We start from the raw sequence: 16583 nt of genomic DNA on the forward strand, positions 1-16583 counted from the left end.
GGTAGTGAGTTTCAGAGGCTGGGAGAGGCTCTGGAGAAGTCCTGAAGATGAGCATGGGAGGAGACAAGGTAACGAGAAAGCAGAAGGTCGTGGGAGGAGCAAAGAGGACGCTTTGGGTGATATTCGAAGATAAGATTGGTGATGTAGCTCGGGGCAGAATTGTAAATGGCTTTGTATGTTATTGTTAGTGTTTTGAATTTTTTTCGTGGGGCAATGGGAAGCCAGTGGAGGGATTGGCGCAGAGGGGTGGCGGACACTGAATGGTTGGTAAGGTGGATGAGTCTGGTAGCGGCATTTATGACAGGCTGAAGAATAGCTTTCGGAGAGGTATAGCAGCTGCTAGCGATAATCACAGGTAAAACCCAGCATGCTGGTTGTACCAAAGTTGATTGATCAACTTGGTACATTCAGCCTGCCCATACACGGTTCCAATCTTGGTCGGTCCCTGCTGAACCGGTAGAGATTTGAACCGTGTGTGGCCTGCCTTAGAGATGAAAATACTGGAGGTAAAAATACAGAGCTTTGGATTCTTACAGAACAAACTATAAAATGGTGCCTGTATTTGAGAACTGATGCATATGAAGTTTACAACCACTTTAATGAAAGCAACAGGTAAACTTTGACCTATATATTAGGGACATTGGAATGAGCCACCATTGTGCAGTTAAATATTTACTCGCTTCCTATTCCCCGGTATTATGACTCAGCCTTGCTCTTAGGGCTTTTCAAGTTAAACAGTTCCAATGTAAAATTTTATAATGCGTGTACATGTGATTTAAGTAAAATAAAAATTTGTCATGATGCTTTGTGCAATGCAAGTAAACAAAGCTAAGCTATAAATATAATGTATACTTCCTTTCAGTGGCGGCTGGTGTTCCATTTCTTGGGGCCAATCAGCAGACCGCCCCCCCGACCCCCCCCCGTCACTGGAGGTACTTGAGAACTGAGGTTGAGAACCACTGGTTTAAAATATACCCTTTGTCATGTTCCTCCTGAAAAATAGCAGTACACTTCCTGTGTCTGAAGCCTCTTTGCTGTATGTCTACATTGTGAGAAGTGTATGGAAAGTCAAAACTTCGTTTAGGATAGAGCAGGGAAAACTCACTTTTTTCTTCCCATGTCTCAGATATTTCACTTCCTGTTCCACAGACACTGCAGTAAATAAGACCATTGTCACCAGAACTGGATTACTTATTGGAAGATATCCCCTCGACTCCTGTTGATGACTTCAACTCAAACATTTTGGAATACCTATTCCTTTCTGTTTTGGAGGCAATAGTCACCAAGAAAAAAAAATGTTTTACATACACTTTAACACAGGGGTCTTAAACTGGCAGACCTCCAGCTGTTGTGAAACTACAAGTCCCATAAGGTATTGCAAGGCTGACAGTTACAAGCATGACTCCCACAGGCAGAGGCATGGGGGGGCCACCAGTTTGAGACCCCTGCTTTAACACCTTCCCGTCTGGCTTATAGCAAAAATGGCAGAATGGCGGGGGTTTCATTGTTGTGACTGGGCGTCATAGGACATTCTTCACAACATGCCGCTTGGGAGCGCGCAGCACGGCGATCGGTGGTGCGATGTGTCGCTCTGACACACCACATCTCCGATCACGGTAAAGAGATTATGATGTAGGCACTTTACCATGTGACCAGCTGTGTCCAATCACAGCTTATCACAGTGTAAATAGGAAGTGCCGGCTGACAGTGCGTGAGAAGAAGAGAGCCAATAAGTGGCTCTCCTGAAAGGGGGGGGGGTCTGCATTGATAATCAGTGCATTGATTAGTGCAGTCCCATTAGCGATGCCCACCTATGCTCACCAGTGGTGCCAGTGCCCACCAGTGATGCCAATCAGTGCTGCAAATTTGTGCTGCCTAACAGTGCTACAAATTAGTGCCGCCCATCAGTGCTGCAAATTTGTGCCGCCCATCAGTGTTGCAAATTTGTGCCGCTTATCAGTGCTGCAAATTTGTGCCGCCCATCAGTGCAGCTTTTTTTTTTTTTTTTTTCAACATTTTTGGTCTTTTTAATTTGTTTAGCAAAAAATAAAAAACTCGGTGGTGATTAAATACCACCAAAAGAAATAGTATAGATTAAGATCTGTCACCCACAAAAAATCCCTTATGTGAATGATCTGTGTATATTAGCACATTGTGGCATTAACCACCTGGGGGCCTGGCTATTTTTTTATTTTTAAAGTTTACTACCACTTTAAGCATACCGGCCAGGCAACTAGCATTTTCAGATGGGGGTAGTGATGGTAGCCCCTGTATTTCTATCATAAGTGCTTTTCTTTAACAATAGCAAAAGTGGTCATGGGAACATGAGATTGGAGAAACGGTACATTGGTGGATGAAATGGTGCAAATTTGTGCCTTTTGCAGGTTCCAATATCTCTGAGCCTAATAAATAATTAGTAGGCTGTTTAGTTTTAGAAAGCAACACAAAACCAAGAGAAGTTCTAACCCGTCCCTTCTTCATTTAAAAACCCGTATTTATTTCCATCAAGATTAGGGTTTGTGAGATTGCAAATTTTTTATGCTTCTTGCTTTTAGACCCCATTCACACTGGGGTAACGGCAGCCCTAAAGTGACGCTCGTTTTAGCGGCCTTTTAGCACTGTTTAAGTGGCGCTTTGAACCCCAAAGAAGGGGTTCAAAGCACCCCTGTTGCGGCGCTTCCGAAGCTCTTTTCAGGCGCTTTGGAAGTGCTGCCCATTCATTTCAATGGGAAGGAGCGTTTTGGGAGCGTTAAATGCAGCGCTCCCAAACCGCCCCAAAGATGCTGCTTGCAGGACTTTTCCTAACCACCCCAGTGTGAAAAGTCACACTGAAATGAATGGGTGGCGGTTTTTAGGTGCTATTTCTAGCGCTAAAACGCCTGAAAACCGCCTCAGTGTGAAAGGAGTCTAAAAGCAAGATTTACTTTAGGGGCATGAATAAGGTTCAGGATGGCAGTATCCTCAATATGAAGCTGAGCTCAAGAACACGGCAACATTCACTGAAGGTGAATCAATCACTGTCAAGTAAAACACATTCACCAGGCAGGTTTATCTGCAGTGAATGTTTGGTTTAGATCACTTTCACTACTTTTTGAATATACCCCTGGCCTTTCTCTGCCATCACCATTCAGTGTCTCAGTATGGATTAAAGGCTCATCAAACTCCCAATTATGATCACTGCATTTTGGGTGTGCAAAATAGTCATGCTGTCAGTGGGGGTATAAATACAACAGAACTTGACAATGGACATCAATGTCAATGGTTATTATTATACAGGATTTATATAGAGCCAACAGTTTGCACAGCGCTTTACAATATAAAAGGGAGACAATACACCAACAGTACAATTCAAAACAAGAGGGATAGAAGGGCCCTGCTCCTATAAGCTTACAATCTAAGAGGGAGGGGCAGGTGAAACAAAATGTAGTTACTTTGCAGGATGAACTGATGAGGGAAGTAGAAGATTTGGTTCTTAGCTGGAGGCAGGATAGGCCTCCCTGAAGAGATGAGTTTTCAGGGATCGCTTAAAAGTGGACAGAGTAGGAGAGAACTGGACGGATTGGGGTAGTGAGTTCCAAAGGATGGGAGAGGCTCTGGAGAAGTCCTGGAGATGAGCATGGGAGGAGACAAGGTAACTAGAAAGCAGAAGGTCGTGGGAGGAGCGAAGAGGACGGTTTGGGTGATATTCGAAGACAAGATTGGTGATGTAGCTCGGGTGTCTTTTTAAACTGGACCTCCTGCATTTAAAAAGCAAACCTGTTAGGGCTAAGGTCCTCAAGGGGTTAGAGTAATGTAGGCCATAGCATTTTGCATGTTTATGATCCATTGGGCTAATTTTTTCCCCTTTACAATCTAAGGCCCCATTCACATTTAGCGATTTGGGATTGCGGGTGGAATCGCTGCAATTCTGCCTGAGAGTCAAAATTGCACTGCACTGCTGGCAAAACACAGTACACGTGTTTGTGTACCTTTCATTTTTAATGGCACCTAAAATGCGGTGCTGTGTCACGTGGCAATCACAGCAAACCGCATTGCGCAAAGCTCGTCGCTCAAAAGGAGCTCCTGCTCCTTTTTGGACGACAAGCTTCGCGCAAGGCAGATTGCCACGCAGCAATTGCAGGCAAAAATCAATTTTTTTTTGTGCTAACAAAAATGACACAAGCACGCATGCTGCATTTTGCCAGCATTGCAGTGGGATTTGGAATTATGGGCAGATCCATGGCGATTCCGCACACAATCCCAAATCGCTAGATGTGATGGTCTACAATACTGTAACCACTACTGCACATGATCAGTTGAAGAAACTTTACAAATTGATAAATCTTAAAGTTACCCTTAATCAGCCATGATTAAGAAATTATTTTTTTTTTTTTCTGCCGATTTTTTTTTTTTTTACTTTTAATATTTAAAGTTTAATTTTTTATTTCATTCATTTTGTGAGTAATTTTTTTTTTTAGTGTCCCCTTAAAAAAAACAAAAAAAAAAACATGCAAACATTGAAAAAAGAAGCGTCTTCTGCTCAAAATGCAATTTAGACAGTTACATTGTTTGTTTGGAAACGAAAGGAAAAGTGTTTGGTGGTCTTTATTATTGTCATTTTGCATGCAATAAGCCAATTTATCTGGCAAGCCTGAACAGGTCACAGCATCCTTCAATTGTCTGCAGCTATGTGATAACAGAAATGTTCTTTTCTGGTTCTGGAAACTCCAGGAGTTATAGTCAAGGAAATGTACAGTACTCTCCAAGTAAGGTTTACTTGTAATTTCTGTGTAAATGGAAAAACTTGCGCGCTACTATGTGAAAACCTAAAATAAATTATATTGTGAACAGCTGCAAACACTAGGGAGTGCACCCAAAACACTAACATATATGTAATAAATAATGGTGCCCCTATTCACTAAATAAATATGCAATAATTGATAACACCAAGTGAGTGTAATACAAAAACACAAAATGGATAAAGTTGGAATAAAGTGAATGCAAACAGCTATTAAAATGAATAACGAGAGTCCAAAAATAAAATAAAAATAGAAATAAAAACCAAGTGCACAAAATATCCAAGTGCAAAAATATAATAGGGATGACTAATCAGTCCACATCTTGATAGAGGAGAAGTATAAATCACTATAACAATGGTAGGGATCAGAGAGAAGACCACCACCAGTAAATTTATAGATTGGCCGCTCACCTCCAGATATGACCAAAAGGTCAGATAAAGCTCAAAGGATAGCTGTTGGAAACCCAGCTGGTACGTCACAAAAGACACCCTCCAGTGCTATGCCTCTATGATCAAACGCTATTCCAGAAATGATCAGAGAAACATCAGATCCCCACTGTAGATTACAACAGGACTTTAGGGGCTCGATCCAGTAACATGCCTCTTGTATAGCCGTCACTCAGAGAGAACAAAGATATTCATAGTGCAATATTGCCAATTAAAAATAACACATTTATTCAATAACTGCTTATATGAGAAGATAACATCCGCAGTAAAGGTAGGGGCAGCGACACACTCGCCTTCTCACCACACTTCCGTTCTCGATGGACACCGGAAGTGACGTCACAGGGCTCCACCCGATGTGTTGCCTCACTGATCATGTGACTTCCTATTGCTGTATGTCTTTCACAACTATAAAATCTGTGAGAAATGCAGAGAACTGTCAGCTTATCTTTGTAAGAGAAATTTGTCTTTATACCTGTGTAACCCCCTCAGACAATATAGGTCTTCTGGTATAGTCTTTAGCACATACAGAGATTGAAATAAAGCTGAATCAAAACGGTCTCTGTTAATTGGTGTACAACCAACCTCAAGTTATGCTCTAAATGTTGCCCCATACTCTGCCCTCAGTGATTGGAACTATGCAGTCCTCATAGTATTCTTATCACTTAAAAAACGGTATCATTTTGAAGAGTTAAGAAGCATTTGTGGAAAGTTTCCTTCTTCCATCCTCCTTGTCTAGTCATGTACACTGCGTCATTCCCTGGAAGGAGGAGGAAACAAGTTACAGAGCCCCGAAGCTCCTGCCCTTGTATGTGACCACACATTTGTCATGGAGCCATCGAGGACACATCACTGCCTGCTATTAGGAGCAGAACTATGACTACACATAGCATGAACTGTACCCACAGCCTGAAAATGAAGACCCTGCTAGTTCTGATTCTTTTCTTAGAGTCTACGCTTTGTTTGGTCGGTGAGTACAGAGACCTTCTACCTATATATTATCTACTACTAATATCTACAGACACAGAAGAGGGTTCGGCAAGCTGCAGCTGTGCAATGGTGTAAGGTTACATGATCTAATAAAACTGGATAATCAAGTCAGTCTTTTTTTTTTTCTTTTTTTATGGTTTTGCATATTACAGACATTATAACACAGCTGCAACAAGCCAATAAGTACAAAATATTGAAAAAAAAAAAGACAAAAGAAATCATAAAACTTGACTTGAGTCGCATATCCAGAAATAATACTCAGTTAGGCAAGCCTGGCTCACCTGAGGTCAAGAGCATATCATAGCTTGACTAAGACAAGAACCCGTAACTGGTCTTGTGATAGTTATGCACTACACAACAAGTATCTGTAAAAATAAAATAATACGAACAAAGAATAAAATAATAATCAAGTCTTTTAAGTTGGAGTCTTAGTTAAAACTAAAGTATTATTGTCTATCTGACAAAAATATGTAAATAATCTAATTTATCAGAAAATTAGGCACTATGTGGAAGTGTTCACACTGTTAAACAATTCATAATTATGTAAAGGAACAATCTTGTCTAAAGCAATGCTGTTAAATTCTACCCCTAGCAAATTTTGGTTGGATAGAAAAATGTTTGTACATCTATAGACATTCTGATACCACAACATACACCCCTCCTGATGACCAATCATGACCGATATGATTGGCTCTGTTAATCCGATTACCATTTTGTTCTGAAATAAGACCGTTACCAAGGGTGCCCAGCAACCAACCAAGTGTGGGTGTTACATCAGGATCCATCTGAACAGCTAAAGAATCAGCAGTAGGCTGATCTTCAAACCTCCATCTAACATCCATTGCCACCTTAAAGTTTATGCAAAATCAGCACTATGCAAAATCAATACATTTGCTCCAGTCCTTGATGCATTTGATCCTGTACTTTGAAGTAAAACAGTTCAATAGAACTCTAGCCACAAACATGTAATGGCTGGTGCCGAGTCCTACCAAGATTGCCAGGACTAAGGCTTCATACACACTGGATGTTTTTACAGCTGCTTTTTTGGCTTCAGGTGTTTTTTCTGCAGCCAGTAAACTCCCCAGCATGTCATCCTATGTGCCCATGCACACATAGGCTGCTATCAGTGTTTTTTGAAAACCCCAGAACTAGTGGGTTTTGAGAGGAGTTTTTCAGCTGTAAAAATGCTCTAACTCTGATTAAAGCTTAAAAACGCTAAAAAAACATGGCTATTCAGCATTTTTAAGCCATAAGCTTTTGTTGGGAGTATAGTTTTGCTAAAAATAAAAGCTAAAAAAAAACACCAAAAAAAGCTACTGCAAAAACGCTGAAAAACTCATTCTACAGCTAACCCTACTGACTTTTTTTTGGAACGTCGAGTGTGCATGGCCTTAAAGGGTTTGTAAAGGCAGGTGTTTTTTTTTTTTTTTTTTTATCTTAATGCATTCTATGCATTAAAATAAAAAGCCTTCGGTGTGTAGCAGCCCCCCTCAGCCCCCCAATACTTACCTGAGCCCCATCTCTATTAAGAGATGTACACGACTGCCTCGGTCATCCGGGACTCCCCTCCTGATTGGCTGAGACATAGCAGTGGTGCCACTGGCTCCACCTGCTGTCAAAGTAGGTTAGCCAATCAGGAGAGAGAGGGGGTGGGGCCGAACCAGTCAGCTCAGGTGGCCTCATAGCAAGCTGCTTGCTGTGGGGGGCACTCGACAGGAAGGAGGGGCCAGAAACACCGAAGAGGGACCCGAGAAGAGGGGGATTGGGGCTGCTCTGTGCAAAACCATTTCACAGCAGAGGAGAGTATGTTTGTTATTTTTATTAGGAAAAAAAGAACAAAACAAACCTTTAGTATCACTGTAACTGCTTCATGCCCGCGCTATAGCCGAATGACGGCTACAGCGCGGACCTCAATTGCTGGGAGGGTGTCAACAGACATCCTCCCATGCATGAGCTGCCTGCTCGCCCCCTGCGGGGTGCGAGCGGCATGCTCTGTGTTTACCGAGAGATCCCGGTCCCTTACCACGTTCTCAGCTGTCAATGACAGCTGATCACGTGATATAAACAAAAGATTGGTAATATGATCACCGGCTTGTGTCAGAGGGACAGCGGTCCCGAAGCGGGTGAGACATTACCCAAGTATCTGTGCCCAGTGCATTGCAATGCCCAACCAGTGCCACCTATCAATGCCCAGTGTCACCTAACAGTGCCCATCAGTGCAAAAGTGAAAGGAGAAAAAATGACCTGTTTGCAAAATTTTATAACAAAACTATAAAAACGGTTTTGTTTTTCAAAAACTTCTGTGTTTTTTTTAGCAAAAAATAAAAAACCCAGTAGTGATTAAATACCACCAAAAGGAAGCACTATTTGTGGGAAAAAAATGATAAAAATTTAATTTGGGTACAGTGTTGCACGACCGTGCAATTGTCATTCAAAGAATGACAGCGCTAAAAGCTGAAAATTGGCCTGGGCAGGAAGGGGGTTTAAGTGCCCAGTAAGCAAGTGGTTAAAGATGATCAGCATATCTATGCCTGGTCATACACTGCAGCTTTCACCAAAACAAAAATGCTAAAAGATCGCTTTTTGTTTGCCCTCAACTTGGTCAACACTGAGATGACAAATTAAGCAATCAAGGAATAAATTACAAAGACTTTACCACATCTTAGGCCACAATAATAAACAAGGTGTTTTTAAAAGTGGAACTTCACCCTGCAAATTCACTTTATTTCCCTGCCTCCAACCATCCCGCTACACTAAAAACCACTTTTATTTTCCTTGGGGAAGGGGGTATTTCGCGTTTACATTTTTTTGGGGGCCTCACTCAAATCTTAGCCTCTGTTTGACCTGCAGTTCCCACGATGCTGCACATGTGATCAGTTATGCCATCAGTCAATTGATGGCTTGCCAGTTTGGTTGACAGCAAAAACAAATGTGACAGTCATCAATCATGGCATGCCTTAAATGTAACTGTTTTGGGAAACCGTGAGATCATTGAGTTTAGTTCTGCTTTATGTATAGGTTTTCAACTTGCAGCAAAAATTTACATAGTTCAGAACTTTGCCCTCATTTGTAACCTTATGTTATACGCATATATCACAGCGAACAAGACAAAATGGACAACTTTTGTCATACTTCACAGTTGTGGTCTAACTATTTAAGAATAATTAGTTTAAAAAATATTTAAACAAAGATAATATTAATATTTCATTTATATATCATGAATTATTTTAGACAATTCTTCAGAAGTTTCAAAGAATGAGACCGACACCGTAGATCCAAGGACTTTTCGAGCAAGTCAGCATATCCAACATTTCGAACCAATTCCTAGTATTACCGATGATCAAGAGTACCCAACAACATCCAATGACCAGAAAGCTGCGTCAGTGAATCAGACAATTGTCAAAAATTCAACTTTGGCTTACTTAAGAAGCTCTACAAGTACAAAGCTGATACCATCCATATACATCATAGTCATACTTATTGGTATTCCTGCTAACACACTTACCTTACGGATGCTGTTTTCAAAGACCAAAACCGTGTGCACGGCAATATTTTACACCAACTTGGCCATATCCGATTTACTTATCTGCCTCATGCTGCCGTTTAAGGCGGCATATCACCTAAATGGGAACAACTGGATATTCGGTGAGCCAATGTGCAGTGTTGTGACTATATGCTTCTATGGGAACATGTATTGCTCAATTCTGCTCCTCATGTGCATTAGTGTGAGCCGCTACATCGCCATTGTCCACCCCTTCATATACCGGAGTTTACCTAAACGGACTTGTGCAGTCCTCCAGTGTTGCTTCGTGTGGATTACTGTCCTCATGTTCATGATACCATTTGTTACAAAGCAGCAGACATATTACTTGAAGGAACTTCAGCTTACATTGTGCAATGACATATATGAAGACTCTGCTGATGAATTCCAGTTCTATTATTTTATATCACTTGCTGTGTTTGGGTATCTCATTCCCTTCACCGTGATAATATTCTGTTACTTCTCAATCATAAGAACTCTGGGGACCCAAGACCAGAAACGATTCATGTACCTTAAAATAACCATCCTGCTTCTGCTTATATTTGCCTTGTGCTTTACACCCAGTAATATCATGCTCATTCTTCACCAGGTCAATTATTACTACAATTACAAGGATGAACTTTATGGAAGCTATCTCATAGCATTGTGTTTCAGCAGTTTGAACAGTTGCCTAGACCCTTTTCTCTATTTCCTTATGTCTGAAATCACAAAACTATCCAAAAACTACTCTGAAATGAATAAGGTGTCTAATGAAACACAGATGAAACTTTTGGGACCGTAAAGGATAAGTCAGTTGGTCTGTGACTCTTGGTATAACTGCACCATCTACTGATCGTTTGTAGATTTCTGAAAAGAATACGCCATACAGAACATGTAATGATGCACAATTATATTTTTCTGCCATGGAAAGAATAGAAAAGATTACAATATAATGCACTTTATACTAACTATACCATCTACTAATGGTCAGCTTTAAAAAGTTGAGGAAGTAAAGAAGGTCCAAGAGTTGATTCACACATGAACACTCACCCCGAGACTAATGTCACTCACCCTGAGACTAATGTCAAATGGGTATTATTTCAATAAGACCATGCACCCACAAATTTCTTAAAGTGCAACTCTAGCCATAAATTTTTCTTGTAGTTTTGGAGAGAATGGATGGGTTTGACCCAACTGAGGAATTTTCCAACTTGTCCTAGTGGCAATGTTACTGGTAAAAGTAGTTAACAGGTACACAATGGCTGGAGGTTTCATCTGCATTTTATCGCTACTCGTTTGTCTCCAGGGGATTCCCTTTACTTCATGTCCCAGTGACGTTATAAGCGTAAAGGAAATCTTCCCAATGGCACCATACGCAGAAATTAAAACCCGATGGAGAGGTTGTAATGAGAGAATACCATTATAAACAGGGGGATAATCCTCAGTGCTTTAACATGTAAGGGGTGTCTGCCCAGCATTAACAAAAATGACTCTGTTGCAAGTTATTGTTATTTTATTTCCTACTCTGTAAAATATGTATTGCTCTCTTGGAACCAATGCTATTATAATGTAGCTGTGCCTACTAGATGCTATTACGTAAGGGGTCACAACAGTTCTCTGTAAAAATGTTTGTTAACAAAATCTAAGTGGAATAAAAATTTTAAAAATGCTAAAACTCCCCCCCCCCCCCCCCAAATTTCCAAAACTTGAAAAAGTTTGTCTGTAGTTATAATTTAATGGAGGTACCTACAGTATTTGGTTGAGAGTTACAGGTTACCACATCTTGGTCACAACTACTGTTTGAACGGCTTTGTTTTTGTTTTTTTTAAAGTGAATGTACAGCCAAAAAAGTATGGAGTGGTTAAAAGTGAGAGAACTCTTCTCCAAAGTGTCACATCTGCAGATGAGCTCAACTGCCTGGTTTTACTGCCCCCTTCAACGGTGACATGCAGCCACTGACCGCTGCACACATGCCACAGCCGTGACAAAATGTTAAACACCATGTCACATTCGGTGGGTGTTGCCTACACTGAATGCGACTAATGCAGGTCTATTGGGCTGCCCTGCAACCACCCTACAATTGTATGCATGTGATAGCGTCACGGTAGTGCGGCATTTGAAGTGTTAACTCAGGCAGTGATGAGGCAACATATTACCTCCGCACTGCCTACCAAACTCATTTGAAAAGCGATTTGGGTGTGGATTGCTTTGCAGGCTAAAAAAAAAAAAAATGTGCATTCTCTTACCATCCCTAGAGACATTAGTCATAGGCCAGTGAAGGGAAATCTCAACCACAGGAACCCAGAGGTTATACTTCTTCCCCACTCTAGCCAAACCAAAATAAAAGTCTTGGCTAGAGTTATCAATTTATTTTATTTATTACTGTGACAAGTTTGGAATTATATTTGTACAATGAGGCAGCTCATTACTTGCTGTGCTTCGTGATCAGTACTGGAGCAGTGTGTCTGTACTTTTTTCCCTCTCTGCCCTATGGGTCAGCTCTGTATCTTATAGTGATGATGATTATGATACCAAGAAAATGCTGGGTGCACCGTCTGGAATACAGCATTACCAGCACTGTAAATATGTTGCATCTAATATTCAGGACCGATTTAGCGCAGCTATCTGCACATAACCGCAGGTAATCGCAGTGTACTATTTCTCCTGCGTATAGCAGTGGCAACGAGGAAAGAAACAACAGGAAGCACATTAGAAATGGCAAGAAAGTTCCACCGCAGCTAAACGCAGCAGCATGTACACGCAAGTAAACGCTGCTAATCGCAATGTACAACTGCAAGTGATCCCTGTGCCTGGAGTTTCAAAATAACAAAACATGCTTTTAACAGCGGCAGAACAGCCGTCCATGTGAAAGAGGCCTGAAGTTTCCCTGTAAAGACAGGGCACATGTGCACCAGCACAGAAATGTTAGCGGTTTTGTGGGCAAGGATTACTACTTAAATCAAGTGTTCCAGGATTTAGATTTACCCAGAAGGACTGGGAAATCTTCTGGAACAGGTCTATACTGGATTACGTTTTAATAACATTACTGTAAACGAAGTGCAATTACTGACTTTAGAAAAGAAAGTCTTCTGGATATCATTCACACTTGTTTTGGCTTGTTTGCATCCTTTAAACTGATTAATATTTTTCTGTACTTTTCAAAATTATATTTATACCATTTCAAACTGCTTCAGTGTGTTGTATAAATTTAACAAAAAAGATATATAAATCTATATAGATATATATCTATATAGAGATCTATATATATATATATATATATATATATATATATATATATATCTATATCTATATCTATATCTATATCTATATATTAGGGTTGTCCCGATACCACTTTTTTAGGACCGAGTACAAGTACCGATACTTTTTTCAAGTACTCGCCGATACCGATACTTTTTTTTTATGTCACGTGACAGTGTTTTTTTGTTTTTTGTTTTTTTTTTAGGGGGGGGGGGGAGTGAACGGTGTGTGTGTTTTTTTTTTTTTTTTTTCATTTACATTTATTATTTTTTACAATTTAATTTTTTTTTATTCTTTATTGCACTATGTGTGTGTTTTTTTTTTAAATCAGCCCTGTTGGGGGGCTTTGGTGAGATATCAGGGGTCTTAACAGACCTCTGATATCTCCCCCTTGAGACAGAGAAAGAGACAGAGGATAGAGATTCCCCAGTCCCTTTCTCTGCAGCACTGAGAATGAATGGAGAGAAGACAGCGGCTCCTCTCCATTCATAAACTGAGACATCGTAATCACAGGTGATTACAATGTTTCAGTTATGTGAATGGACAGAGTCAGCTGACTCTGTCCATTCACACAGCGGAGAGACAGCAGAACGGAGGGGACAGAGGAAGAGAGAGGGGGACAGTGGAAAGCCGGAACGGATGGGGACAGCGGAGGGGGACAGAGCAAAGAAGGAGGACAGCGGAGGGAGTCAGAGGAACGGAGGGGGACAGAGCAACGGAGCAGGACAGCGGAGGGGGACAGAGGAACGGAGGGGGACTAAGGGGGATGAGGTGACAGTCAGCGGTGATCGCGTGTGGGGGAGTTACAAGCACCGATCACCGCTGTATGTCACTAAAGCAGCTGAAAGCCGCGGGGGGGAAGCTTGTAACTCCCCCACGCGCCAATCACCGCTGACAGTCAAGGTATCGGGGGAAGCATCGGGAGCATTTGCCCGAGTACAAGACAATTTTGAAAAAAAAACACAATATTTTTTACTTTTTGCTATAATAAATATCCCAATTTTTTTTTTTTTAAAAACAATTTTTTTTCTCAGTTTCGGCCGATACGTATTCTTCTATATATTCTTGGTAAAAAAAAAAAAAATGGAAATAAGCGTATATTGATTGGTTTGCGCAAAAGTTATAGCGTCTACAAAATACGGGATAGATTTATGGCATTTTTAAAAAAAAATTATTTATTTATTTTTTTTACTAGTAATAGCGCCGATCGCGATTTTTTTTCGTGACTGCGACATTATGGCGGACACATTTTTTGGACCATTCACATTTATACAGCGATCAATGCTATAAAATTGCATTCATTACTGTATAAATGTGACAGGCAGGGAAGGGGTTAACCACTAGGGGGAGACGAGGGGTTAAATGTTTCCTAGGGGAGTGATTATAACTGTAGGGGGAGGGGACTCACAAGGGGAGGAGACCGATCAGTGTTCCGCTGTACTGGGAACACAGATCAGTCTCCTCTCAACTGACAGGACGTGGATCTGTGTGTTTACACACACAGATCCATGGTCTGGCCCGTTTAACGGGCAATCGCGGGTGCCCGGCGGACATCGCGGCCGCCGGGCACATGCACCGGGTCCCGAGCGACGCGTGAGCGCCCCCTAGACGGTCGGGAAGCCCAGGCCGTCATAGGACGTCCACCCAGGATGGGAGATCCCATCTGTGGACGTCATTTTACTATGGCCGGGTAGTGAAGTGGTTAAGGAGTTTGATAATCCTCTCCTTTTTTTCATTTGACATCTCTGGTGTTGGAGCCATGCTTCATGTCAGTCCACTTGTTGCAACAGCTCTCCAAGGTGTGATCACTCCTTTTTACCTACATACTAACAAGCAGATCTGCTGCAGGTGTTAGTGTTTGTAATGAAAATTTACAGGGTGAGTCCATAATTTTTTCCTCAGAATTGAGTGATTCCATAATTTATTCCCTGTGCTTGTTCTTTAAATCTGTTACTGGCCACCACAATTATTTTTCTTGATTTCTTTTAGTGTTTCCTAAAGCCAGAAAGTTGCCATTTGAAATGCCTTTAGTTTTTGGCCATGTCTGTGATCTGCTTTTTTTCTACAACAATAAACAACTGAAGGAACATCCTCAGGGGTTGTAGAATCATAACAGCTGAAATCCTATTGGCCTCTATGGGAACATAGGGGATGAATTACCAAAGGGGGAATAAGTATTTTTTTTTTTTTTTTTTGTGTAAATTACAGTGCGTCTTCCCTGTGCCAAATTAACAATGCCATTACACACGTTCTAAGTGTTGTTATGTCAGCTGTGCCACATTAAAAGGGATATGCAAGATTTTTTTATTAACCACTTCACATTCCGCATATAGTCATATGACGTCCGCAGGAGGGATCTCCCATCCTGGGTGAGCATCATATGATGTTCTGGGCTTCCCAGCCGTCTGGGGGGCGCGCGCGCTCCCCCGCGTCATTCAGGACCTGATGCACGTGCCCGGCGGCCGCAATGTCCGCCGGGCACCAGCGAGATTGCCCGTTAACTGAGCTGGACCGTGGATCTGTGTGTGCAAACACACAGATCCACGTCCTGTCAGGTGAGAGGAGACCGATCATGTGTTCCCAGTACAGAGGAACACCAATCAGTCTCCTCCCCTTGTGAGTCCCCGCCCCCTACAGTTAGAATCACTCCCTAGGACACACAGTTAACCCTTTGATCGCCCCCTAGTGTTAACCCCTTCCCTGACAGTGACATTTATACAGTAATCAATGCATTTGTATAGCACTGATCGCTGAATAAATGCCAATGGTCCCAAAATGGTGTCAAAAGTGTCCGATCTGTCCGCCGCAATGTCACAACCATGATAAAAATCGCAGAATGCCATAAAACTATCCCCTATTTTGTAGACGCTATAACTTTTGCTTAAACCAATAAATATACGCTTATTGCGATTTTTTTTACCAAAAATATGTAGAATACATATCGGCCTAAACTGTGGAAAATTAAAAAAAAGAAAAACTAAAAAAAAAAAAAAAAAAAAACTGGGATATTTATTATAGCAAAAAGTAAAAAATATTGTGCTTTTTTTCAAACTTGTCGCTCTTCTTTGTTTATAGCGCAAACCACCCCCCCCCCCAAAAAAAACGCAGAGGTGATCAAATACCACCAAAAGAAAGCTCTATTTGTGGGTAAAAAAATTTATAAAAAAATGTCATTTGGGTAGTATTGCATGACCGCGCAATTGTCATTCAAAATGCGACAGCGCTGAAAACAGAAAATTGGCTTGAGCAAGAAGGGGGTGAAAATGTCCTATTGAAGTGGTTAATGTCCGATAGGCTGTGCCAAAATAATCATGCACTTGCGCCAATGTTGCAAGTTAAAAATTGTTCTAAAATGTAATGTTGGTCAGCGAGTGCACGTTGGTCAGTGAGTACCTGTGTATTGTCTGGTTGAGTATTAGTGTCAGGAAGCTAGTTTTTAGGTAATTTGGACAGGGTATAATCCCCAATCCTCATTAAATTAGTAGGTATGATGGTGTCTCCCACCCACCATGTCTGAGGAGGTGATCGTTGTAATCCTTAAACCTAATAAAGGTCCAGACCTCTGTTTATCGTATCGCCCGATCTCGCTACTTA

At 41.3% G+C, this 16583-nt stretch overlaps 2 protein-coding genes across 3 annotated transcripts in view; one reads left to right on the plus strand and one right to left on the minus strand.

Annotated features, from left to right (window-relative positions):
* The window catches only part of IQGAP2 (IQ motif containing GTPase activating protein 2), a 375241-nt gene that overhangs the window by 100378 nt on the left and 258280 nt on the right, over positions 1–16583 (minus strand). The gene's annotated exons all lie outside the window — the stretch shown is intronic.
* Positions 5966–12919, plus strand: F2RL2 (coagulation factor II thrombin receptor like 2). Its single transcript, XM_073624017.1, has 2 exons — positions 5966–6191; positions 9443–12919. Exons 1-2 carry the CDS (start codon positions 6098–6100, stop codon positions 10531–10533), a joined length of 1185 nt encoding a protein of 394 aa, XP_073480118.1. The 5' UTR covers positions 5966–6097; the 3' UTR covers positions 10534–12919.

This window comes from Aquarana catesbeiana, linkage group LG01 (assembly GCF_042186555.1).
Source record: "Aquarana catesbeiana isolate 2022-GZ linkage group LG01, ASM4218655v1, whole genome shotgun sequence".
Lineage (NCBI taxonomy): Eukaryota > Metazoa > Chordata > Amphibia > Anura > Ranidae > Aquarana > Aquarana catesbeiana.

What these genes read in the sequence shown, in the direction of transcription:
- F2RL2 (XM_073624017.1), top strand. Translation starts at nt 6,098, where the DNA reads ATGACTACACATAGCATGAACTGTACCCACAGCCTGAAAATGAAGACC. An exon ending in GTCTACGCTTTGTTTGGTCG is followed by an intron (nt 6,192 to 9,442) that starts GTGAGTACAGAG and finishes GAATTATTTTAG; the next exon opens with ACAATTCTTCAGAAGTTTCA.